The sequence below is a fragment of the Lactuca saligna genome, chromosome 7 (genome assembly GCF_052625555.1).
Source record: "Lactuca saligna cultivar CGN05327 chromosome 7, ASM5262555v1, whole genome shotgun sequence".
In the NCBI taxonomy this organism is placed as follows: domain Eukaryota; kingdom Viridiplantae; phylum Streptophyta; class Magnoliopsida; order Asterales; family Asteraceae; genus Lactuca; species Lactuca saligna.
In genome coordinates, this window is record NC_136423.1 from 13,322,389 (window position 1) to 13,347,252 (window position 24,864).

Here is a 24,864-nt window from a genome sequence, read left to right on the forward strand (position 1 = left end):
CTCGAACTGTCTCTCTAGAGGCACTCCAGGTAACTCCTTCGGAAACACGTCAGCGAACCCCCTAAGCATCGGAACCTTTGAAACCGAGACCTGATCCTTAACCTGTGTATCCACCACATACGCTAGATAACCTGCGCACCCGTGTTGAATGTACTGTCGAGCCCTGGCAGCTGAACAAAATCCTGATCCCAATATGGTACCCTTGCTGAGGATAATCAGCTCTCCCCCACTTGGGGTTCGAACTACCACCCGCTGGCCCTCGCAGTCAATCATGGCACCGAAGCGACTAAGCCGGTCCATACCTACTATCACACATACATCTACCATAGGAATCAGAATTAATTCTATCAGGAAAGACACCCCGAAGATCTCCAACATGCAACCCCGATAGACTGAAGAAGCGGAAACCCCGTGTTCATTGGCGATAGAGACTCGCAACGGACACTCTAGCTCACCAACTGGAAAACTGAACTCCGTCCTGAATGACTGAGAGACAACGACCAACTCGCCCCCAAGTAGAATAATACCAAAGCATGTAAGGAGTTCACTAAGAATGTACCTAACATGGTACAACACACATAAGCATGAAACAAATATAATCAGTAAGATAAAGGATAGAAACATACCAGCAACCACGTCTAGTGCTGCCCTGGCCTCCTTTGTCGTAAGTTGGAAGGCGCGTGCATGAGCCCTTGGGGGCACTTCTCTACCTTGACTCCCATCAGTAATCCTTAGTGTAGCTGGCACGGGAGCCTACGTTGGCTTGGTGGCTAGTAGGGGACACTGGGCCTTCATATGGCCCACCTGCTCACAATGGTAACAAAGTCTGACTCAAGAAGTTGGATTCTACTGCCTGTAATCCCAGGCAAGGTGGCCCTCCTTGCCACACTTGTGGCACCCGCTCCCTGATTGGAAAAACTCTGAATGAGCCTTCCCGCACTTCACACAAGTGTGGCCCAGTTGACCTCTAGACCTTGTGATTGCATCGGGCCCTGCCTCTGCTCCCGTAACTATAACTCAATCTTTAGCTCACGCTGCCTAGCGGCCTCCTGTAACTCCAGCAGTGTATCACATCACTGGGTAGCAACAAACTGACAGATTTTAGTCTTCAGCATGCTCAGATAACGTATCATCTGAGCTGCTTAGAACCAAACTCTGGATAAAATGTAAGACCCATTTCATACTTAACATTATTACTCCAAACATGCTACATGCATATTCATAAACATATTTTACATATATGGTCTTATTACGAAAGACTGGATACAAACCTACTAACAATGTTTTTACAAAGTTATATATATATATATATATATTACATAACCACCCAGGAATTTATAACTCGTAAACATACATAAGCAATAAGTACAAAAGTAACAGTATTAACTATTCTAAATCTTCCAACAGTACATGTCTATATTGGATCCTTATCACCTGCAACAGTTAAACACTGAGAGGGATAAGCGGTGACACTTATTGAGTTCAACAACAGTTACACTATACGCTATGCCTTATATATAACAATATGACAGAAGCAAAGAGGAACAAAGAACAAAAAAGGCATAAGTGTATCATTTGACAAGCTTTCCATATCAACCAATGATTTGATTTAAAGATTTACAATCAATGAGACACAATGATTTCAACATGATATACATCATAAAAACTCCAACCCAAGAGACACAGAAAATAAACGATTTTTGATTGTCATTTTGCTAGCATATACAGGCTTTCAGCCCTACGTAGCCCACTGCCAATACGAAAGTGATACAAGTCATTCTCTACGTGGCCAAAGGCACAAAGCCAATACCAAAGTGAATATTTATAACATGTATATAAACCCTATTTCTATAATGCTAATATATGCTTATTTATAACAACATCAAAAATTGAATATTCAAAACAACATAATAATAGCATAAAAATGCATATTTATAACATAAACTATATCTATATAAACTGTATTTGTCAAATTTGCATTATACTTTTCATATAATATTTGAAAAAGCAATGTAAAACCTCACAAATGCAAATGTACAACATCAAGAAACAACAAAAATCCTTTTTATATCAAAAAATCATATTATTACAACATATTAACACATTTATATAACATATTAACACAAAAATACCAAAATATACAACCTTATAATGCACGATATACACATCATGCACTTATACAATCATAGATCCAAGTATGCAATGCTATAAAAACCTCAAGACTACTTATGAAATTCTCTAAATATCAAATATAAGAAAGCATAGGGGCAACACCTTTGATTTTCGTTTTTTTCAAACTTTTTCTGGATAAATCGTAAATAAACAAAGCCTAAATTTGATAAATGATGATTAAAACACAAAATGAGTAAAGATCTTACCATATTGTCGGGATTATACATGAAATTGTCTATAGCTACCGATTTTCGCCTCCAGAAAGAGTTCTCCCAACAAAACCTTGCAAAATGAAAGCTAACAAAAGGTATTTATACCCTTAAAAAGGCAAAGTTGTAGGTGGTCGCAGATGGACTTAGTCCATATCTGAACGTACAAGTCCTTTATGCATGGCCGTGCCTTAGCATGTTGTACGTTCATAGGTCAACGAAAAAAATCTACAGACGCGCTTATTCCATCTGCGATTTTGGTGGGCAATTTTGTAATTTGGGTTATTTGGCTATTTTTTGTAAAGTCATTATGGTAATTGGCTAAATTTGTAATTTTCTTTGAAATTTATATTCTATCATTGCATTCCACTAAATTTTCATGCAACATCTCCGGTTTCACAAATTTTTGATTAATAGTATATTTTAATTAATATTACATGTATAAAATAATTTTAGTTTTTTTGATTAATAGTATATTTAATAAAAAATATCTTAAGTGTGAGAATCTGTATGTTTTTATAATTATTTTTACATACTACTATATCAATCTGTATGTTTTTATAGTTATTCAACAACTTCATCCATCTCTGTATAAAAAATCATGGTAAATTGATCATTTTGCATCAGTCATCATATTCGGTCACATTTATAATCAAATAACTGTTGGAATAGTGTCTAAGGCTGCAACTATATTAAGCAAGTATTTGACCCGATTGGGCATGGTCCTTTTGGGTTGCCTTCACCATAGCAACTTGGTAGGATAATTTACAATGAGAGTTGAAATATTATAAGGAATAATATTATTATTATTTGATTAATATAAGTCATATATTTAATTAGGAATTAATTTGGTGACTTAAAGAGATTAATTAAATAGAAGGACTTAAACTGTCAAATGTGTGATAGTTATACTTTAGGCTGTAATCCCTTATGGATAATATGGTGGACGATTTTAGGGATTAGGATAATCCTAAAATCCGTCCAAGGGTTATCATAAAGAGATTAGGATTGCTTTGGGCTTAAGTTATCCAATTAGGGTTTAAGGGTGAAACCCTAGGAGCCTTACAAGTATAAATAGACCCTTGGGGTCATGGAAATCGACACACCTTGTTCCTAAGGAAACCCTGGCCGATTTCTATGTCCCTCTTCAATCTCTCAAATCATCCTGTTGCTAGTTGGTGTTTGTAAGTCATTAGAGGAGTGACAATTGTGACTCTAAAGCTCCAAGAAAAAGAAGATCAAACAAGTGATTCAAGGTAAACTTATAACTCTGATTTATCTTTGTTAGTATGCTAGAATAACCATTATAAGTCTTGGATTCATGCATGTTCAATTAGAGAAACCTAGATCCAAGCATTAGGGTTTTGTATGTGCACATAGGAATGTTCATATGGCTAAAACCCATCAGTGGTATCAGAGCCTAGATTGGTTTCTATTGAATTGATGCATTGGTTACTTGTTTGATGCTTGCAAAATTCGATTTTTGTGTTCCTGCCTGATGAACTCGGCGAGTCCCATAGTGGACTCGGTGAGTAGGCCTCAACTCGGCGAGTCCATTGTGGTACTCGGCGAGTTTGAGCGTCAGAAAGAGCTAATTTCGGGATTTCTTGCTATTTATCCTTTTGAATCTTACCTTAATCATATTAGGTCAATATAAATCCGATTTTTTTATATATTTGAGTATATCCTTGACCTAATTGAAGATATTTATCAATTAATTAAATATTAGTTTCCTTATGTACATGTGATAATTGACTAATTATTTTAATTAAATTGGTAAATTGTTTTGCAAGAAATAATTAAATAAATCAAATATGGATAATTATGTGATTAAATGTTAATTTAGATTATTTGTTATTTGATCCTCTATGTTTTGAAAAGTTTAAAACCTGCCCTGGAGTTTTGAAATTTATGTTTTGTGATTAAAAGTTTAATTTGGACAATTTAAATTTCAAACCCTAGAATTTTACAAGTTTAAAATTCAACCCTATACTAATATAATATTACAAGATTAATATATATATATATATATATATATATATATATATATATATATATATATATATATATATATATATATGCAAAATTAAAATGCTAGTCTTACCGTTAGTAGGCATCATTCACAAAGCCGGTCTATAAGGTGTGTATAAGGTTGCTGCCTATAAAATGGCGCTTAATGGGTGTACACTCACACCCACCGCTTGCTTGATCGGTGGAGGGTCGTTAGCCGAACGGGTAGGATAGGGCAACCTCATCTCCTCATTAAACGTATAATATGAGACACAAAGTAAATACATGTTTTTCAAAATTCCCAATCCTAGTTACTTTAGGAAAAGTGAATTAATGCAATCCCATGAAATTACACTTTGCACCCTTGCTAAGAACTTAGTGGAGCGTGTGTGGTTTACCGGCACACTAATTGGTTCTAAGCAAAGGTGGCAAAGGGTGATTCATTGTTTATCATCGTTCGATGGAGCGTGTGTGGTTTACCGGCACATCGAATAGGTGATCGTTACAATGAAGGCACCATGTGAATTTGCATGGTAATTCACACCCACTTTGTGATCCTCAGTATCCCAATCACAAACGAGAGGGGAATATCGAGATTTAAACATGCCATTGAAAAGTTTCAATGAATCTCATCTAAATCTAGGACTTCTCATTACACTAAGAGTCGAAGTTATGTTTTGTGGTGGAGAAATAGTGAATCGTCATTCACTTACCTTCAAATTGTTTACATGTTAGATTACGGCATCCCTTTTCTAATATGTAAATATTGTTGTTGGATCCTAGCCCTAATTTTTCTTATTGGGTGATAATTAGGGATCCAAATTCTAATCTATCTTTGTCCTTTCTATTTGTAGATGTCAAACACAAACAACGTTGCTGCAAGCTCGTTCACATTGATGAGCCTTTGCCAAAAGGTAACTTTCGATGGAACGAACTTTAGCGAATGGATAAGTTAGATTCACACGATTGCTCGCTACGAGGACAAGGAGTATGTCCTTGATGAGAAGCTCGAGAAGATCAATCCTGAAATCGCTACTCCGACTGAAATGGCTGCTTTTGAAACTCACGAGCGTGATGCAATGAAGGTACATTGCATCATGATAGCCACCATGAATGCCGAATTCCAAAAATCCTACGAGGACATGTATCCGTACGAAATGCACCAAGATTTGTTGGAGAGATACCATCAAAACGCGAGACAAGAGCGTTACGAGATTTTCACTAACATGATTTCCACCAAAATGGGTCATGGAGAATCTCTTACCGTGCACCTGCAAAAGATGCAAAGGTATGTCGATCGACTTCGCAAGTTAAATGTTGACTTTAGGGAAGACTTGGCGATCAAAATGGTGCTTCACTCTTTGCCGTCGTGTTACAATCAATTTAGGATGACCTACCACATGAACAAGGAAGAGGTCACCCTAAGCAAGCTCCAAGGTCTCCTTAGGGTTGCTGAGAGCAATCTCAAGGACACGTTCGTTGCACCTACTCCCAATCCACCCGTTGTTCCTATTTTAGCCATTGGGCAAGGAAGAGGCAAGAAGAGGAAGGTTCTGTCTAAGAGCTACCGCAAGGGAAAGTCCCGAGATGGTTCCTCCTCTAGTGGGACAAAAGTTGATCCCACCAAGCCTACTTCTAACCCAAAGGAGGCAGAGTGCCACCATTTCCACAAAATAGGGCATTGGAAGGGAAGCTGCCCAGAGTACCTGCAAGCCATCAAGGAAGGAAAGATCAAGTCGTCTTTCGTAGGTATATACACAATTAAATCTAATAATTCATCTCATGCTATTTCTTGGGTCCTCAATACCGGGTGTGGTTACCACATTTGTTCTGAATTGCAGGAACTAAGAAGAAATAGGGATGTGGAGAATGGAAGAATAAATCTAATCATAGGGAATAGAAGATCGTCGCCTGTGACCAAGATTGGAGTGTATTATCTAGTGCTTAGGAATGGTTTATGTTTAGATTTGAACAATTGTTGCTATTCACCAGAAATGGAAAGAAACATCATTTCATTTCATGGTTTGTTTAGACAAGGATTTAGATTTTCTTTTAATAATGAGAATGGTTCTATTTGTGCTTATCTAAATGGTCTCTTATATTTTGAAGCAATACCGTGTAATGGAATTTATGAAACTGTTATGATTGTTGATAACCTAGGAAATGATGTTTTATACATGGATTCTTCCAATAGTATGGATAGAGCATCCTTGTGGCATTGTTGTCTTGGACATGTCAACAAGAAGCGCATAGCCCAACTCCAAAAGGATGGAGTGTTGGAGTCATTTGACCTTAAGGAAGATGACACGTGCGAATCTTGTTTACTTGGAAAGACGACTAAGTCACCCTTCACTAGCACATGTGAAAGGGGTGAGGGTTTATTGGACTTAATACATACCGATGTATGTGGACCGTTTAGATCAACCACAGATGATGGAAACCGCTTCTATGTGACTTTTAACGATGCTTATAGTAGATATGGGTATATCTATTTAATCAAGCAAAAGTCAAAAACATTTGAAAAGTTCAAAGAGTTCAAGAATGAAGTGGAGAATCAATTGGGCGGGGAAATCAAGATGCTTCGATCCGATCGAGGAGGAGAGTACCTAACACTTGAATTCCACGACTATCTAAAAGAGTGTGGAATAGTTTCACAATTGACGCCACCTAGGACACCACAATTGAATGGTGCGGCAGAAAGGCATAATCGAACCTTGTTGGACATGGTCCGCTCTATGATGAGTCGTGCTTCACTATCAATCTCATTCTGGGGGTATGCCTTAGAGACTGCCGCCCATATCCTTAACTGAGTCCCTACTAAGAAGGTTGCCAAAACACCTCACGAGATGTGGAAAGGGAAAGCTCCCTCGTTAGCACATATCAAGGTTTGGGGTTGCGAGGCTTTCGTAAGACGAGACACTCACGACAAACTCGAACCTCGTAGTGAGCGATGTATTTTCACGACAAACTCGAACCTCGTAGGAGAGGAGTTTTCCGAGAGAGAGAACTCATAAGCCAAGGAGATAGTGGGAGGCAAATTGAGCTTGAAGAGATTCAAGAGTCGATAGATAAAGGAACCTCTACCGCTGGCACTCAACCCGAGGAGGAAACTCCGGTTGAACCAATTGACGAGTCCTTACCTCTTAGACGTTCCGAAAGAGTACCTCTTAGACGTTCCGAAAGAGTTAGAGTTCAACCCCAGTAATATGGTTTTCATATTACTACCGAAGGGGACACATATATTAGTGATAGTACACTAATAAATTAAGATGAACCTAATAGCTATAAGGAAGCCATGGCAGGCCCGGAGTCTACGAAGTGGAAAGAGGCAATGGACAGCGAGATCCAATCCATGTATGACAACCAAGTTTGGAATTTGGTTGATTATGTGCCCGGTCGTAAGACCGTAGGGTGCAAATGGATCTTCAAGAAGAAGACCGACGTGGATGGAAACGTACACACATATAAGGCGCGATTAGTTGCGAAGGGTTTTACTCAAACTCCCGGAGTTGACTATGATGAAACCTTCTCGCCAGTTGCGAAGATAAAATCTATTAGAGTGATGCTAGAGATTGCCGCATTTCATGATTATGAAATTTGGCAAATGGATGTCAAAACCGCTTTCCTTAATGGGAAGTTGGCTGAGGATGTTTACATGGCTCAACCAGAGGGTTTTGTCGATCCGAAGCATCCAAATAGAGTGTGTAAGCTTGAGAAGTCCATTTATGGACTTAAGCAAGCGTCTCGCAGATGGAATCTTTGCTTCGATGAGAAAGTCAAAGAGTTTGGATTTGTACGAAGTGAAGATGAATCCTGTGTATAATGTCAAAGCCAGTGGGAGTATAGTTAGCTTTCTCGTTTTATATGTCGATGACATATTGCTCATAGGAAACGACGTCCCGACACTGCAGGAGATTAAGTCCTGGCTCGGGAAGTGCTTCGCTATGAAGGACCTCGGAGAGGCTTCCTATATTCTGGGAATAAGGATAGTGAGAGAACAAAGTAAGAGACTAATAGGTCTTAGTCTGAACACTTACTTAGATAAGGTACTAAAACGTTTTAGTATGGAAAACTCGAAGAAGGGAGATTTACCGATACAATATAATGCAAAGTTGAGTAAGACTCAAAGTCCGAGTACCGAAGCCGAAATAGCAGAAATGAGCCGAGTACCATATGCTTCCGCAGTTGGCTCAATCATGTATGCTATGACTTGCACTCGCCCTGATGTAGCCTTTGCTTTGAGCATGGTTAGTAGATATCAAGGTAATCCTGGCAGAGCCCATTGGATTGCGGTGAAAAATATCCTTAAGTACCTTTGAAGTGGACCTAATAGCTATAAGGAAGCCATGGCAGGCCTGGAGTCTGCGAAGTGGAAAGAGACAATGGACAGCGAGATCCAATCCATGTATGATAACCAAGTTTGGAATTTGGTTGATTATGTGCCCGGTCGTAAGACTGTAGGGTGCAAATGGATCTCCAAGAAGAAGACCGACGTGGATGGAAACGTACACACATATAAGGCACGATTAGTTGTGAAGGGTTTTACTCAAACTCCCGGAGTTGACTATGATGAAACCTTCTCGCCAGTTGCGAAGATAAAATCTATTAGAGTGATGCTAGCGATTGCCACATTTCATGATTATGAACTTTGGCAAATGGATGTCAAAACCGCTTTCCTTAATGGGAAGTTGGCTGAGGATGTTTACATGGCTCAGCCATAGGGTTTTGTCGATCCGAAGCATCCAAATAGAGTGTGTAAGCTTGAGAAGTCCATTTATGGACTTAAGCAAGCGTCTCGTAGATGGAATCTTTGCTTCGATGAGAAAGTCAAAGAGTTTGGATTTGTACGAAGTGAAGATGAATCATGTGTATATGTCAAAGCCAGTGGGAGTATAGTTAGCTTTCTCGTTTTGTATGTCGATGACATATTGCTCATAGGAAACGACGTCCCGACACTGCAGGAGATTAAGTCCTGGATCGGGAAGTGCTTTGCTATGAAGGACCTCGGAGAGGCTTCCTATATTCTGGGAATAAGGATAGTGAGAGAACGAAGTAAGAGACTAATAGGTCTTAGTCAGAACACTTACTTAGATAAGGTACTAAAACGTTTTAGTATGGAAAACTCGAAGAAAGGAGATTTACCGATACAATATAATGCCAAGTTGAGTAAGACTCAAACTCCGAGTACCGAAGCCAAAATAGCAGAAATGAGCCGAGTACCATACGCTTCCGCAGTTGGCTAAATCATGTATGCTATGACTTGCACTCGCCCTGATGTAGCCTTTGCTTTGAGCATGGTTAGTAGATATCAAGGGAATCCTGGCAGAGCCCATTGGATTGCGGTGAAAAATATCCTTAAGTACCTTCGGAGGACCAAGGAATGGTTTTTAGTCCTCGGAGGGAGTGATGACTTGAAGGTGTGAGGGTATAGTGACGCCAGCTTTCAGACCGACAGGGAAAACTACCGTTCGCAGTCGTTCATATGTTGGAAGTGGGTATGAATGAAGATTGTCATGAATTGGTGTGTAGATTGTCTAGATGGTATTAGACATAGCAAAAGTTTGCTGCAACGTTCATGAGTGCTTATGAACTAGTTTTGAGCATTGGAACAAACCCGCGCTTGCTGGAATCACCTTATGGAATGTGACAAAAGGGTGATCGCAAGACGATAATATCATATGGTCTTAAAACCTAGATATATGGTTTGTTATTTGTTAATTGGTTGTACATTGATAATGCATGCGAAACCGCATCAGTAACTTGATGCTATAAAACGCATTGTTGTGTATAGTTGGTTTATGAACAAGTAAATGCATATAAGTCGAAGTTTATATGTTACTTTTATCCTAAGAAGGTAAAAGCGATATCTCGGCCGCTCGATGATTTGATTTGACTTATGTGTCGGTCCCGGTCAGAACTAAATTGATGTGTTCGATTAAGTTCTATGTCAAATAAATATGAGATCGAGAAACCAAATGCTAGACAATTGGTTCCATATAAATGTCAGCATGATATCTGTATAGAGGACTGTACGATCCCTTATCTAAAGGATAAGATTGATTAAATCAGAGTTTGACAGCGTCTTTGAGATCTACGATTGCTAATCGGTGTATATAGTTACTAGACTTATCCAAGTGGGAGACTGTTGGAATAGTGTCTAAGGCTGCAACTATATTAAGAAAGTATTTGACCCGATTGAGCATGGTCCTTTTGGGTTGCCTTCACCATAGCAACTTGGTAGGATGATTTACAATGAGAGTTGAAATATTATAAGGAATAATATTATTATTATTTGATTAATATAAATCATAAATTAATTAGGAATTAATTTGGTGACTTAAAGAGATTAATTAAATAGAAGGACTTAAACTGTCAAATGTGTGATAGTTATACTTTAGGCTATAATCCCTTATGGATAATATGGTGGACGATTTTATGGATTAGGATAATCCTAAAATCTGTCCAAAGGGTTTTATATGTGCACATAGCAATGTTCATATGGCTAAAACCCATCAATAACTTGGTTTCTTACTTAGTAAAAATTTATTACTCAAACAAACACTTCCCAGTTAGTACTTTCTTAGTCAACAAATATCAAACAAGACCTTAGTGAGCTAACTTAATAAATTTTAAGTAATTCAAGGTGAACACAAATAGATGCAACTTTCTGTGCCCTTAAATATTTGAAAATCACCCCTAAGACAATGTTTTTTCTGATGCCTTTAGGGGTCAGGGGAGGCCATGGCCCCCTCGCTTTTTAAGTTGTTATTATCTATTTATATGCTGGAATTGTTCATAAGTTACTAAAAAGAAAGACATCTAGAAAGAACAAGCCACACCAAACATTAAAAAAAAAAAACTAGAATTTTTCAAAATACGTATAATTCCTAATTTGTAGGAAAACGCAACTACCAAAAATAAAAAGTTTCAATTATTAGTTATTTAATAACCTTAATAAAAACTGAAAACCTTAACCCTCGACATCATATGTTGACGCCAAGCTTCTCACTTCATATCCTTTCCTGTGGGTTTTCTCCGGTCTCAACATCTTCATGAATCGTTGAATCATGTCCTGCTTTTGATCTCAGCCACTCCATTTGCCTGAGAACCTACGGGATCCGGTTCACCTCCACACTAGGTTTTCCCTTTTTTTTCTTGGTCTCGTTTCTTTTCTTGTTAAAGACCTTTAGGGAATTAGGGTATCCACTTATAATTGTGGTCTCTTGAGTCTCTATGCTAGATTTCTTTTTTATATTGCTTTGGACTTTTCTGTAGATGCAGACTATAGATTTTTACTTTTTACCTAATATTTGCATTTGTACGATTTTTACTTTTTACCTAATATTGCTTGAGTCTCAATGTTTTTATTATTCTTTATATTTGCATTTGTACTTTGTTTTAATGTTTAGTTTTCTAGCTATAAGTTTTATGAGACATAAATAAATAATTATTAATAACATATTTTTGGGTAAAAGAAAATCACAAAAAATAAGGATGATTTTCAGAAAGAAAATAGGCTAAAAGAATTAGATCAAACCTAATCAATAACATTAAGAGACCGATTTATGTACAAAAAGTACAATGTTTTTGTTTTGGGGTTTTGGTTTCGGCCCCCCTTATAGTAAGGGTTGTGTTCTGCCCCTGTTGTCCGCTAAACGCTCTTATATAAGATACATAATCCACCTCAGTGGGTCACAAATTGGTTGGAAGATCGATGAAGAAACAAAACATTGCGTCTTGTTCCTCGACATAACTAAAGTATAGGGTGATGACAAGTATTGTATGTGAAATATTGTGGTTATGACTTCACTAGGATTTAGATGCCATACAAGTGAAAGCAATCGTTGTTAATGTGTTGTTAATGTGCGACAACAAAGCTGCAAGACATATCTCGGTTAACCGGGTACACCACAAGTATACCAAACATGTGAAAATATATTGTTATTTTGTTTGTGAATGTGATAGTAGTGGAGAAGTAAACCATATACTTCTGTTCTGAGTATCAACCATCAAATATTTTTACCAAAGCTCTTAGGTTTGAACATTTTCAATTTTTTTCAATTTCTACATATGATAAATTGGGTAGACGTGACCTAATTATCCAACTTAAAGGGAGGGTGGATATACATTCAAGATACATAAGTTATATGATTCAATTATTTTTGTTACTGTTGTGTCTTCTCATAGTTATATTGTTAAGTTATTCTATAAATACTCGATTGGTGTTTAGTTATATGTTAGTCAATGAAAAAAATTACCATTCTAACAACATTTTTGGCCATTAACCTTAACCCGAAATTTCTTATTTCACAGGACCACTGCAAAATGACAAAACGATACATTTTGTATCATTTTGATTATTTCGTAGAGGACCTTTTAGAAATTCGTATTAATGTTATATCCACCAATTTTGTAATAAACCATGAATATGATACAAACCATCGATAATATCCGAGCATAAGATTGAAATTTGAGTTTAATATATGTCAAGGATTTCGAGAATCGAACGGTTACAAAGTGGACACGAACCTCGATTCAACCATAACTCCCTCGAACACACCCTACAAAATGTGTGTCCACACGGTATGAATGCTGCACCCTTCTTCCTTCTCATACACACGCAACACACAGGATCCATCCCCCCTCCTTCCTTTTCATCGTGATCGTCCGTTTCCTCAAGTAATCTCATCAACGACACCCTCGCCGGCGTCACCGGTATGGTTGTTGTCAGCCTAACGTCGTTATCATTGCCTGAAGTCAACGAGTCGCCACCATCAGCTGCCACGGTGGTAGGTCGAGACTGCCGTTCGGCTTCCAACACGTCGGCGAGACTCATACGTGGCGACGGTAGAACGCAGTCAGGATTTGAATTCGACTCCGGTGGGGTTTGAATTTCATCTGTTAGCTGATTTGGTAGGTCAACTGGATCATCGCCGACGCTGGCCTCGTCGTCTTCTTCATCGTCCTCGCCGTCTCTGATGCTCATGGTAGATGGTTCGATGTCCCAAGTGGACCCACAACAAACTAGTCCTACTCCTAGCCGCTCTTGGAGGGTTCTCCGTCGCCGGAACCGATCAACGCCATCCATTCTTCTTCCCCCTTTTTTTTCTGTAAAAACACATAGTTAGTTCGTTTCTTCATTACCCATAAAATCAAACGCAAGTTGATTCATTACCCACAAAAAAACGCAATCGAATTCTTGAAATCGAATAAAATTCAGCTAAAGAATTCAAAAATAAACACAAAAAGAACGATGAATTTGAAGTTAAACTAGATACCTGTACAACAAAGTGAAATCACCTGAATTTCATCAGCAACTGCAAAGCCAATTGACAAGGGGACTAGCAAGCCACCAACATCGCCGGCGGGTAGTCACCGGTGTGATTCAAATGTAAAAGAGGAATTATAAATGGGGGAAGAAGGAAGTCAAAAGAAGTTAAGGAGAAAAGGAAAGGAGTGGGGCCGATTGTGAGATCATTGACAGCTCTATTGATTGCATTTTAAACGAATTTCACAATGAATCAAGACCAACTACAAAACGAGTGATAAAAGAATTTGTGTAAAGTGTATGGGTTTCTTTGTAAAATTTTAGGTAAATACATTTAGACCCCTTGAGTTTTCATTCATCCATAAAGGCCCTTTGACATTTAACATCTTCTTCTCATTTTGTGGCCAATATGAGAACTAAACCCCCAAAGAAACGAGGATGCGTGTACAAATGCATTTTTTTTTTGTTTTTTGTAAATCATGATGAAAAGCAGTAATTAAGCGTTAATATGTTGCTTAAAAGTGTTAAAGGGAGTCAATTAGTATTATTCTTGTAAATTAGGGGCTCGTAAATAATTTAGTGGTAGAGTGAGAGTACAAATGTACAATTGTACAAAAGTTAGTTGCCGCCCATAACCAGGAGAACGGAAAACGAAGTTCTTTTTGCCATATGGCGCGCTTGGTCTTGTTACAAAACCAAAGTTTACCAAAGTCAAAAGACAAAAATAAATAGCTAAAGAAAAGGTTTATTTATGTGTTCAATGTTTAATTCAAGGGTCTAGCCTCTCATATATGTGATTATTTAGGATTACTTTCACAGGAGAGTTAATGGATTTAAGTCTCTATGGAGACATATGTGATTATTTAGGATTATGTTAGTTAGTTGCCGTTTCAATAAAAAAAAATTCCAATTGTATGTGAGATTTTTAAAAGAACATTGAAATCGTTATTAGTGGTATTTGGTCACGTTTTTTATTCTTAGTTTACAATTTATTCGGTTTTTGGTGTTTTGGTTCCGATCTGTTTCGAGTTGTTCTGATTCCGAACATTTTCTTAGAAAGCACACTTCTTGGTAGAACTGAACTGAATCGATTAGCGGATTAGTGGTATTCAGTCCACTTTTTGGTTCTTAGTTAATGGCTAATTTGGTTTACGGTTTTCCAGTTGGTGTCCGATTTAGTCCAATTCTAGACCGGTTTACATGCCTAATCCCAACACATGTTTATTCTTGATTACGTGTGCGTGTGTGTGTGTATATATATATATATATATATATATATATATATATATATATATATATATATATACACATACATACTAGGTTAAAACCCGTGGAAACCACGGGAAAAAAAGAAAAATATTATTGATAATTTAAAATGGTAATAAAAAATCAAAAATTTAATTTTTTTTTTATTAAATTAGAACAATATAAGCCTTATATATAAGTTTATAATGATTAGTTAAACTTAATATATATTATTTTGAATAGTGTCTTTTGGATATCTAATATACATTCTGCATGTATTGAGTTTTAATAAAATTATGATTTTATACAATGCAATATAAACTTGAATAAAATATAAAAAACACAATTAATCATGAAAATGATATTTTTATACAAATATATATATATATATATATATATATATATATATATATATATATATATATATATATATATATATATATATATATATATATATATATATATATATATATAACGGTAGTGTAATAAACATAAATAAATAGAACAAAATAAATTACAAAATCAAGCAACATTAATATTTTAAAAAGGCATAATATTAATCATTTATTTGCAAGCAGTTATTTTAGAAGATACGTAGATGTTTTATTTATTTATTTCTTTTTTTAGTTAGTTTTGTTAATAACCCAATTAAATGGTTTAAATAATAAAGTATCAATCCAATATATATATATATATATATATATATATATATATATATATATATATATATATATATATATATATATATATATATATATATATATATATATATATAGTAAACATTCTTAAAGTTAAAAATCAACTCTAAGATCCGACAAAGAGCACACATTTTGTCTTGATTAACTTCGATTTTCTTTCTTTTTGATTCCATCTGTTTACTACAAAAATCTTTCTAATCAGAAAAATTAACATAAAAAAAATATAAAATTTGCTGCTATAATAACCGCACAAGTGCATAACTATTCACTTACAACAAAATTACTTTCATTTCTTGCACTCAACCCTTACACAAACCTAGGAAACGATATTGTACTTTCTTACATTTGATCTTTTCAAAATTATATTGCATTTTCATTACTTTGAACATTTTACCATTATTAATCTAATTAAAGAAATAACATTATACTTTCGTTCCATTGATAACTTTAACATCCTACTTCAGTTTTTGTCACACCAACTCTAGTGCTTATAAAATACCAATTATACATTTATACCCTTCATTTTTCGAATTAAGTTGGCAAAGGAAAGAGACCAACCCCATCAACTCCTTAACTGTGAATATAACACTTTCCAATAGAATTTTTCAAAAAAAGACCAAAAAGCCCTTCCTTAGTAAACCAATCCAACCACCTGATAAAATTGCCATTTTTTTGATATAAATTAAAAATCAAACATTTACTCCTAAAGCCCTTCAACTCTTTATCAAAAAATTTGTAAGTATTCCTTTCCACCAAATCTAGTATTTGTAAAATACCACATGTAACCTTCCATATTCAACGCTTTTTGATAGTGAAACTGATCAGGAGGCATTCATCAAGTTCCTTTTTTTCCCTTTTTATATCCATAAGCCACACACTTGGATTTCATTAATGCTTAACTATTAATTCACACTTTTTATCAACCAAAGTCATTATTAGCAGAAAGGTTGACTGCAAGCTTGTTCTTGAAGGTATCAAAAGGACCTTCAACTATCATCTTCACATCATAGTTTCCATTACAGTATCATGATCTGTAGCATAATGGTTCAACCAATAACATCAAAAATTGAAGTATTAACTCAAAAGAACATGTAAATGCTGATGTTTAAAGGGGCTCTCTTTTCCATAACTTTTTTATTAAGATAAAAAAACTATAATAAAATTGCAAGACTAAACTATCATGGTATTCTAGGTTAAAAAGAAACACCAAAGGAGACAAATATAACATTTTGTGATACCATACACATCAAAGTTTTTCATTTGGGCAAATCATCGAACAGTTGTCCTGCATTATGAAATATAACTATAACTTACAAACAAAGAGGGATGATGCTATCTTGCCAATAGTCGACCCTACAGATTAAAACTCATGATTCATCAAATAAAGCCTAAGTCTAATCGAGGCTTAGCATATTGATTGACCAAACCGGATTTACAAGAACATAAAACAAAATTCAAAACAAAAACGTCAAATAAATATGCCATAATGGAACATGAATCAGGAAAAATCAAAGATGAACCTCTTTCTTTAAAAAAAAAAAAAAACACAGAATCGTATCATTTTACCTTTCACGTCATTTCTCTTAATCTCAAGTTCAATATATAGTGTAGAATATTTTCAAGCGAGATAAGCATCGGAGAGAGGGTAACTGTAAGAAGAGGATGTGATATCGTGGATCAGGGAAGAAAAAAGAGATGGTTGTCGATTGTACCCAGATTTGGGGATGGTACCAGTTTCATATTTCAAAATTTGAATATCTTATCAAGGTTAGGATTTAGGAAGCGAGATTTTAGAAGAAAGAAGAGTAATTTTAAGATTAAAGAATAGAAGGGTAAAATGGTAATTTTAGTTGATGGTGAATAAGGTTTACTGAATGGACACGTGGCTAAAGAGGTTTGTTTTATTAGGAGTAGGATATATATTTTCATTCAAATAAATTCACATTAGGTTAAACCTAATGTGTAAATGTATTTTAAAATATTGTTTGTTACATAGCATTTGACTAGATTGAACTAAACTATATTGGTTTTATAATAGTTGTTAAGTCATATACACCTAACCCTACATAAATTTGTTTTTTTATTGTACTAGCCATAATAATTAGCATTGAAAACAATAAAGACTCGTTATGGTAACAAATTAATGTGTTACTAGACATGTAGCATAATTTATTACAGAGCATTTGTAAAATACACAACAAATAAGACTTCATTAGTTTATTACATGGGACCAGTCTTTACACATAGTATTCAAGGTTTTGTCCAAGATTTGATTGAACCCGAGACATAGACACCAATCACAAGACCAACAAGAAGAATCACAATCGTATTCACAGCATTCCTTGACGTTTTCAGCTTCGTCGCAAACACACCAACAGCCCGTTTATAGTTTTCTATTGCAGTTTTAGTCGTTTTATCGAGTTCACCCAACGCCACCTTCGTCTTCTTCTTCCTATTTGAATCACTTGGTTTCTTCTCTGAGGCATGCTCACGAACACCTTTCGCTTTCTTTGGTTCAGAAGGTTTCTCTTCGGGTTTTTTGCTCGATTCCTCTACTCCCATCTTAGGAACCTCTTGATCTTTCCTCAAACTGTTCTCCGTATTTGTTTGTGTTGCTGGGGTGGGGTTTTCGTTGGTAGTTTTCTGACCCACATTTGGTACATCAACAGGCTTTTGAGGCGTCGGCACCGGCGCTGCTGCAACTGCCGGCGGGGTTTCTTCAACTGGTTTGGCTTCTGGAGTGATCAATTTGGGTTGCCTAACGAAGAGAATGTTTCCTTCGAATTTTGCACTGATTTTGTTGAGATCACAGTTTGCAGAAACTGGAAACTCTACACGAAATCGGCTCCATGTGTCTTGCTGAAGCTTTCGTTCACCGCTAATGTTCAAATTCCTTGATCGGAGTTGAACCCTCAATTGTTCCTTAGCAAAACCTGCAAATATTTCCAAGAATTTGAAACAAAACATCAAAAAAACAAAGGAAATATAAAGAAAACGCACCAGGGAGATATACGAGAAGAGTATCGGAATCATCTTCGGGCACCCACTCCATTGAAGGTTCGAAATCTTGATAAACTCGAGCTGCAGGTGTAGTTATTCCCTTGGCTTCCATCTTCGATTAGCTTTAGGATGTCAAGATTGAGTTCGAAACACTTTGTTGAATTGCAATTCAAAGACTCGATCTTGTTGAATAAATATGCGAACATTTGTCCGAAGATGGTTTGCATTTTGAGGTTTGAATGGTACCAAATTTTGTGAAAGTTTTCTTGCAAAATAGATATACCTTTCCTTCAATTGTGTAGCCTTTTCTTTTTAGTTACGCATAATGTCGTATGCTTTCTACAATTGCATTTTTTTAAAAATATTTGATTAAGTACAGGAATAACAAATAAAAACGCATCTTTTTCTTTTGCCCTTCTTCTAATTAATTTCTAATTTCTTATCAAAGACTTGATATAACAATTTTGTATAATAGATGATATTTACTTGAAATGATATCTTAAGCCATGGCCCATGGAGTGTGGAGCATGGATAAGATGACATAGCTTATTGGTAAAAAAAAAATAATGACAAGACATGCGGGTGTGTGGTAGGGATGAACATTTAGACCTAATCGGTTTAGAGAATTCCGTGGACCGTGAACCGGACCTAGTGAAATATACCAGTGTCGATATTGGTTCAGATTTTGGTCTTAGTTTCTGTTTTTGGACGAGTACAACATTTGTTGTGTATGATATAAGTTGTTGAAGCAGTAGGGAAAAACTTTTAGTTTTGATACCCGACATCTAGGGACAATAACTTATTCAACATGAAACCAAAAATAATGAAATTACATACAAAACTCAAGTAAAAACTCTAAACTGTATGGTGAAAAATATATCATGTCAATCCGACTTCAAACTAATAAGATATGTATCTTTTAACAATTTCATAGATTATTAATTAAAACTGAAAAGCTGAAAATATTTTAGCTTTGATATCCCGACTTCGAGTACCGTAGGCAGGGACCTATAAAGTGTGAGGGATCCTTTGCAAGTACTTGATATTTTTGTATTAGTAATTTTTTTTTGTTGGTGTGCACCTACAAAAAATACAATTATAATATTATTGTAGTTTAACCATATAATCAGAAGTTGAGATGGCCGAGTTAGTTTAATTTAATGGTTTAAGGTTCTGAAATGGTGTGGGTTCAAGCCTCACTCTCAACAAATTTCTTTAATAATCATGAAGAATGACGTTGTACTTACTTGGTAGCTCACTCTAAACAAATTTCTTTAATGATCATGAAGAATGACTTTTTACTTGTTTGATAGCTTCCAAGAAAAGAAAAGAATCATTCAAATTTGAATCACATTACCTCACAAGATTTAATTCATTCATTCCATAACAAATAACAAGTATAAATCTTAGCCTATATCCCTATAAAAATCGCATAGATAATTACGTCCCCTCCAAATTATCAGTAGGATTGATCCATATGTTTTTTTTTTTTTTTTTTTTTTTTTTTTTTTTTTTTTTTGACTTGAGCAAAAAAACTTAACAATGCCTTCATATTTCTACCGAACCCATATATAATGCAAAATAATAAAAAAGTAAAAAAGTTTCTTTATGTAAAAATTTCATATAAATACAAACCAAATCTTGCTAAAGTAACATAAAATGATGTCTTGATATATTCTTTGAAGCAAAAATATCAATTATGATTAACCTTTCAATCTTTTTTTAAGTCATTTTGTTTGCATATATAACCTCACAATTTTAAAAACTTCCTTCTTACGATATGCAATGGATGGAGGAAGGTTAGATTGCAACAAATAGATTTGCTTAACATATAAGTGTTTTTGTCATTGAGACCATCTAACTTTTACTTTATGTTTTAAAAGACCAATATTGTTTTTTCTGGTCTTTATGGACCCTCAAACTCAAAAATTACATGTCTCTTATACCCTTTACCCTAAAATTTACACACAATTGCCGGTTATCCATTAAGTTACTGCATAGGTGGACAATGTTGTCCACGTAGATACACAGTTGGCAAGTGACGGATCAGCTTCATTAATATGTTATTTAGAGTGCCCTAAATGAAGACAAGATATTCAAGATCATTTCCAGTTTATAACATTTACTTTTCAGGTCACGAATCCTTAAGAATCGATTAGTTTCTCCTTCGATGACATACTCATCTAGATCATCATCTGATAACCACACTGTTCTCGCTATTTGGAATCGTGACAACGACCTGTGCGCTTGTCGTCATCTAAAGTTAAGTGTAGAAAAGATGTCGATGTCAGATAAGAATCCAGCTCGTAGATTTTGCAACTGCGTTGACTCTTTGGTAAAGCATCGTCTTCTTTAAATCTGTTGTCAAGATTGTGGAATTAGGGTTTAGCAAACAATGGGGGTAATTTTTAGTTTAGGGTTTACTATTCTCGATTATGTGGATAGTGAAACGAGCTTCTGGTGTGTGTGACTGAATATTTCATTGGTATGTTTATTTGTAGGTGAAGATGGCAGCTGAAAAGTGTAAATACTTCAAGTGGATCGATGATGAGCTGACACCACACTACAATAATGCTTTCAACAATCTCAAGTCTGAGTTGAAACTAATAAAAGACACTAGTTATGCTGCAAGACTAGAGAGAAGGGTAGCTTTGCTGGAGAACCTGAATGTTGAAGCCATTGTTGCTAAAGAAATTGTTGATGGTGAACTAGCCATTGTTGTTGAAAAAAAGAAACAATTGAGGGGTGAGTTGAAGTTTGTGAGGTTGAAGTTCAGGATTGCTATGATGTTTCTTGTGCTTCTTGCTGCTGTGTTGATGATGCAGAAAGCAAAGGTGGTGGGATAGATATTGTTGGGGCTAAAGGATTGGGTGTAGTTAATGGTTTTTGGTTGTATAGATGCTCTCCCTTTTTGTAAACTTGGGGTTGGGGATATGAAGATCTTCTATGGTTTTTGGTGGGTAGGATATAGATTAGTATATGTATGGATGTAAATGCCCTTCTCTGGTCAATGCCCCTGTAATTTAATCAACTTTTGTACGCCCCATGTACTTTTGTATCTAATGGAAACCAATATCTTTATTTTACTATAATTTTGTTCCACTGAATGGTCTTGTTAAGTGAAATTGAATACTGATAAAAGGCATTAGTTATTGTGGACAAAAACAATTGAATATAATGCATATCTTATGGGTACAACAGACAAGTGAAAGTGATTGAGTTGCTGGACCAATACAGGAAAAAGGCAATGGGTAAAATGAGGACCCAACATGTGATCCACATCCGGATTAAAATGACAACATTTTAGGAGGAGTGTACATTTGTGGACCAACTCAAGGATTGAATACTGATAAAATAGTAGGGTACCATCACATGTGATATTAGAACAATAAGTCATAAAGACAAATTACATAGGGTTCAAACGATAGAATTAGGGGATCCATGTGAAGTTAAGTAAAGGTTCAAAAGACACAAATGTTCCCCATGCAGCAACAACATAAACTATTACATAACATAAAGGTTCAAAAGATGACACGTGTGTAAGGAGACAAATCCTAATCTATATCGACTGCATTTGTTGTAGAGCTGCCTTCACTATTTTTCCCATAAACTGCTTTTGCAAGTTTGGTTTTCAAAATTCTCTCAGAAGGCTTTCTTGTTCTAATTGCAACATCCACTCCTCTTGCTTTCACCTGTAAATAAGAAAATTACCATACTACCCTTCCATTCAAAATACTTAAAACAATATTAGGGGTATACTTGTACAGTTTCAAATAATAAAATTACCATATTACCCTTCCATCAAATAACAAAACTACCATATGATCGTTCTATTAATAATAAAATTACCATATTACCCTTCCATTAATAATACTAAAAACATTATTAGGGGTATACTTATATACAGTTTCAAATAATAAAATTACCATATTACCCTTCCATTAATAATACTAAAAACATTATTAGGGGTATACTTGTATAGTTTCAAAGTACCTTTTTCTTTCGAACACCATGAACTCCACCACCTTCACTACCATGCACACCACCTTCACCTCCATGTACACCACCTACAACACTGTTAACTGATCCTTGCACACGTACTGCACCACCATTCATTGACCCTTCAACTATAGATTCCTATACAAGGTAACATGTCAATATTTAAGATTTACAAATTTGCTTTGCTAAAATGACATCATCATTTCAATATACATGTGTAGTCTTGGTTATCTTTGGTCTTTTCACCCTGAGCTTAACTGGCTTATTTGTTGTAGGGCAAGTAACCTTGTTGTGGCCAGGCACATGACAAGCACTGCACATAATGGGTTTACCCTTCTTTGATACCTTATGCTTCCCTATTTATGGGTTATTTGTTGTGGGGTAAGTCACCTTGTTGTGGCCAGGCATATGACAAGTACTGCACACAATGGGTTTACCTTTCTTTGATACCTTATGCTTCCCCATTTTCTCTATCACATCTGTATTCCTATTTGTTGTAGGTCTTCCAGGCATCCATCTTCTTTGGGGAGGTAAGGGTGGGGTGAATGATGTCTCCGTTGTCACACCCCAGACCAGATAGCAGAAACGTGCGGAGGTGGGTGACTTCATTATGCAGTATCATAACAATTGAATATAAATGAAACATAGCAATCCAAACATCATACATTGAGATAACAAGCTTACATTGTTTACATATTGTATTTGTTCTTCGAATTACACAAAAGAGACATAAGCAGAAAAATCCAACCTACAACTAAAAGTCTTGCATCCACGTCCCTTGTTACCTGCTTACTAGATCCCTGAGAACACAAGTCGTTTTGAAAAGTGTCAGCTAAAAAGTTGGTGACTTCATAAGCATTTTTGTACAAAATCGTTACACTTGTTTAGAATCGTTCTTATCGTACTTTCAGAAAATCCGATATTTTCTATGAAATCGTTTGAAGTCTTGCCTTGAAAATCATGAATATGTGTGTGCATGTCATTAATTTTATTCATCCTTATAAGGAGTGATTTTGAAAACTAGTGTGATTTGTAAAAGCGAGCTGTGTACGAGAATAGTTCCTTTAAATAGTAATAGTTAACCATTTCGAGAAAAATCCCTTATTTTCAAAAAGAGAATATGGTTGAATATATTGTTCCTATTATCGAGTAAAATTGAGTGTGTATTCTAGTTTATCGTTATCGAAATCGTAGAAAATCATTTTCTCCAGAAAATCCTATATTTTCTGCTATAAAATATTCATAAGTTCTATTTCCAACTATGTATATGTGTGGGTTAATTTATCATTTTGAAATTTTTTTACAAACGTTTTCCATAGAGTCCTACGCTTTTAATTTGTAAAAATAGCAGTATTACGACTCTATACTTGTTAGGAGAAAAAATCAACATGGCAATTGTGGACATTCTACGCGATGAAAAAGGAGAGTCAACGCAATAAATACAGACCATCACTTATCATGTATAGGATGGTCAACACAACATGCCAAAAATTTATTTATGAGTTTTTTTCCTTACATAACTTTCTAGATGACATAACATATTCTAGTGAGTCGTTATAACCATACCAATCTGACGAAGTTCCTATTTTGGAGTTTCTCAGGCGCCCTCGGTTTGGAAAAGACATTTGTCACCCTAGACTGGCCTCTCTAGCTATAGCGAACAGTGAAGGTGCGGGGTGTCAACCCCGTATAGATCTATACACAAATTCATGCTCTCCCTCCAGGAGACTCTGGCTATAACTCTTTACTGGACTTAGACATACACTAATATTTTTATATTTAGGTACTTTTGAGATTTGTCTGACTAGTATATTAACAACCTTTTGAGTAATCATTAGATATCCATTATTTGTTAGATAAATAATGAAATTCGTACTTGTTAAATAAAAATACCATTCTCGTTCCATATCATTGATTTTGCTTGTTAACTAGGTGCTCGTGTTCGTTCATTTTCGTTTATTGAAAAATAATTCATTTCAGTCAAGAGAAAAAGTGTCAAGTTATAATTTGTATAAATTTATAACTGCCGCTTATGACACGCATTTTCTGTTTTATGACATATAGAACATTATTTATGTTGTTGGAGGTTTTACGACAACAGTTTATGACATGCAAATATTTCTGTCATAAAGGCTCTATTTGTGTATTTTCTTGATGCAAACTTTTATATTGAATATTTATAAAATACCCCCTGACAGTTTGCAAAATAGTCCTATGTTCGAGTGGTAGGGTTTGTTATATGATTACTCGTTTAAAAGAAAGT

General features: G+C 35.5%; 2 protein-coding genes across 3 annotated transcripts; both read right to left on the reverse strand.

The window, feature by feature from the left end:
• Nucleotides 1-12,820: 12,820 nt before the first annotated feature.
• On the reverse strand, nt 12,821-13,855 carry LOC145006173 (putative E3 ubiquitin-protein ligase XBAT35). 2 transcript variants are annotated; one of them, XM_078965274.1, is made up of 2 exons: nt 13,692-13,855; nt 12,821-13,499 (listed from the first exon to the last, which is right to left on the reverse strand). In XM_078965274.1, exon 2 carries the CDS (start codon nt 13,477-13,479, stop codon nt 12,868-12,870), a length of 612 nt encoding a protein of 203 aa, XP_078821400.1. In that variant the 5' UTR covers nt 13,480-13,499; nt 13,692-13,855; the 3' UTR covers nt 12,821-12,867. The 2 variants fall into 2 exon arrangements, with proteins under 2 accessions (XP_078821400.1, XP_078821399.1); XM_078965273.1 differs by having other exon boundaries at nt 13,670-13,853.
• A 3,880-nt stretch (nt 13,856-17,735) lies between these two features.
• Nucleotides 17,736-18,816, reverse strand: LOC145003926 (uncharacterized). Its single transcript, XM_078962831.1, has 2 exons — nt 18,603-18,816; nt 17,736-18,535 (listed from the first exon to the last, which is right to left on the reverse strand). The coding sequence occupies exons 1-2, from the start codon at nt 18,712-18,714 to the stop codon at nt 17,853-17,855; spliced, it is 795 nt and encodes a 264-aa protein (XP_078818957.1). The 5' UTR covers nt 18,715-18,816; the 3' UTR covers nt 17,736-17,852.
• Between the last annotated feature and the right edge of the window lie 6,048 nt (nt 18,817-24,864).

Bases quoted from the DNA above. Each gene is read 5' to 3' on its own strand.
- LOC145006173 (XM_078965274.1), bottom strand. From the start codon at position 13,479: ATGGATGGCGTTGATCGGTTCCGGCGACGGAGAACCCTCCAAGAGCGG.
- LOC145003926 (XM_078962831.1), bottom strand. From the start codon at position 18,714: ATGGAAGCCAAGGGAATAACTACACCTGCAGCTCGAGTTTATCAAGAT. The intron at 18,536-18,602 runs GTGCGTTTTCTT...AAATATTTGCAG, and splicing joins TCTTCTCGTATATCTCCCTG to GTTTTGCTAAGGAACAATTG.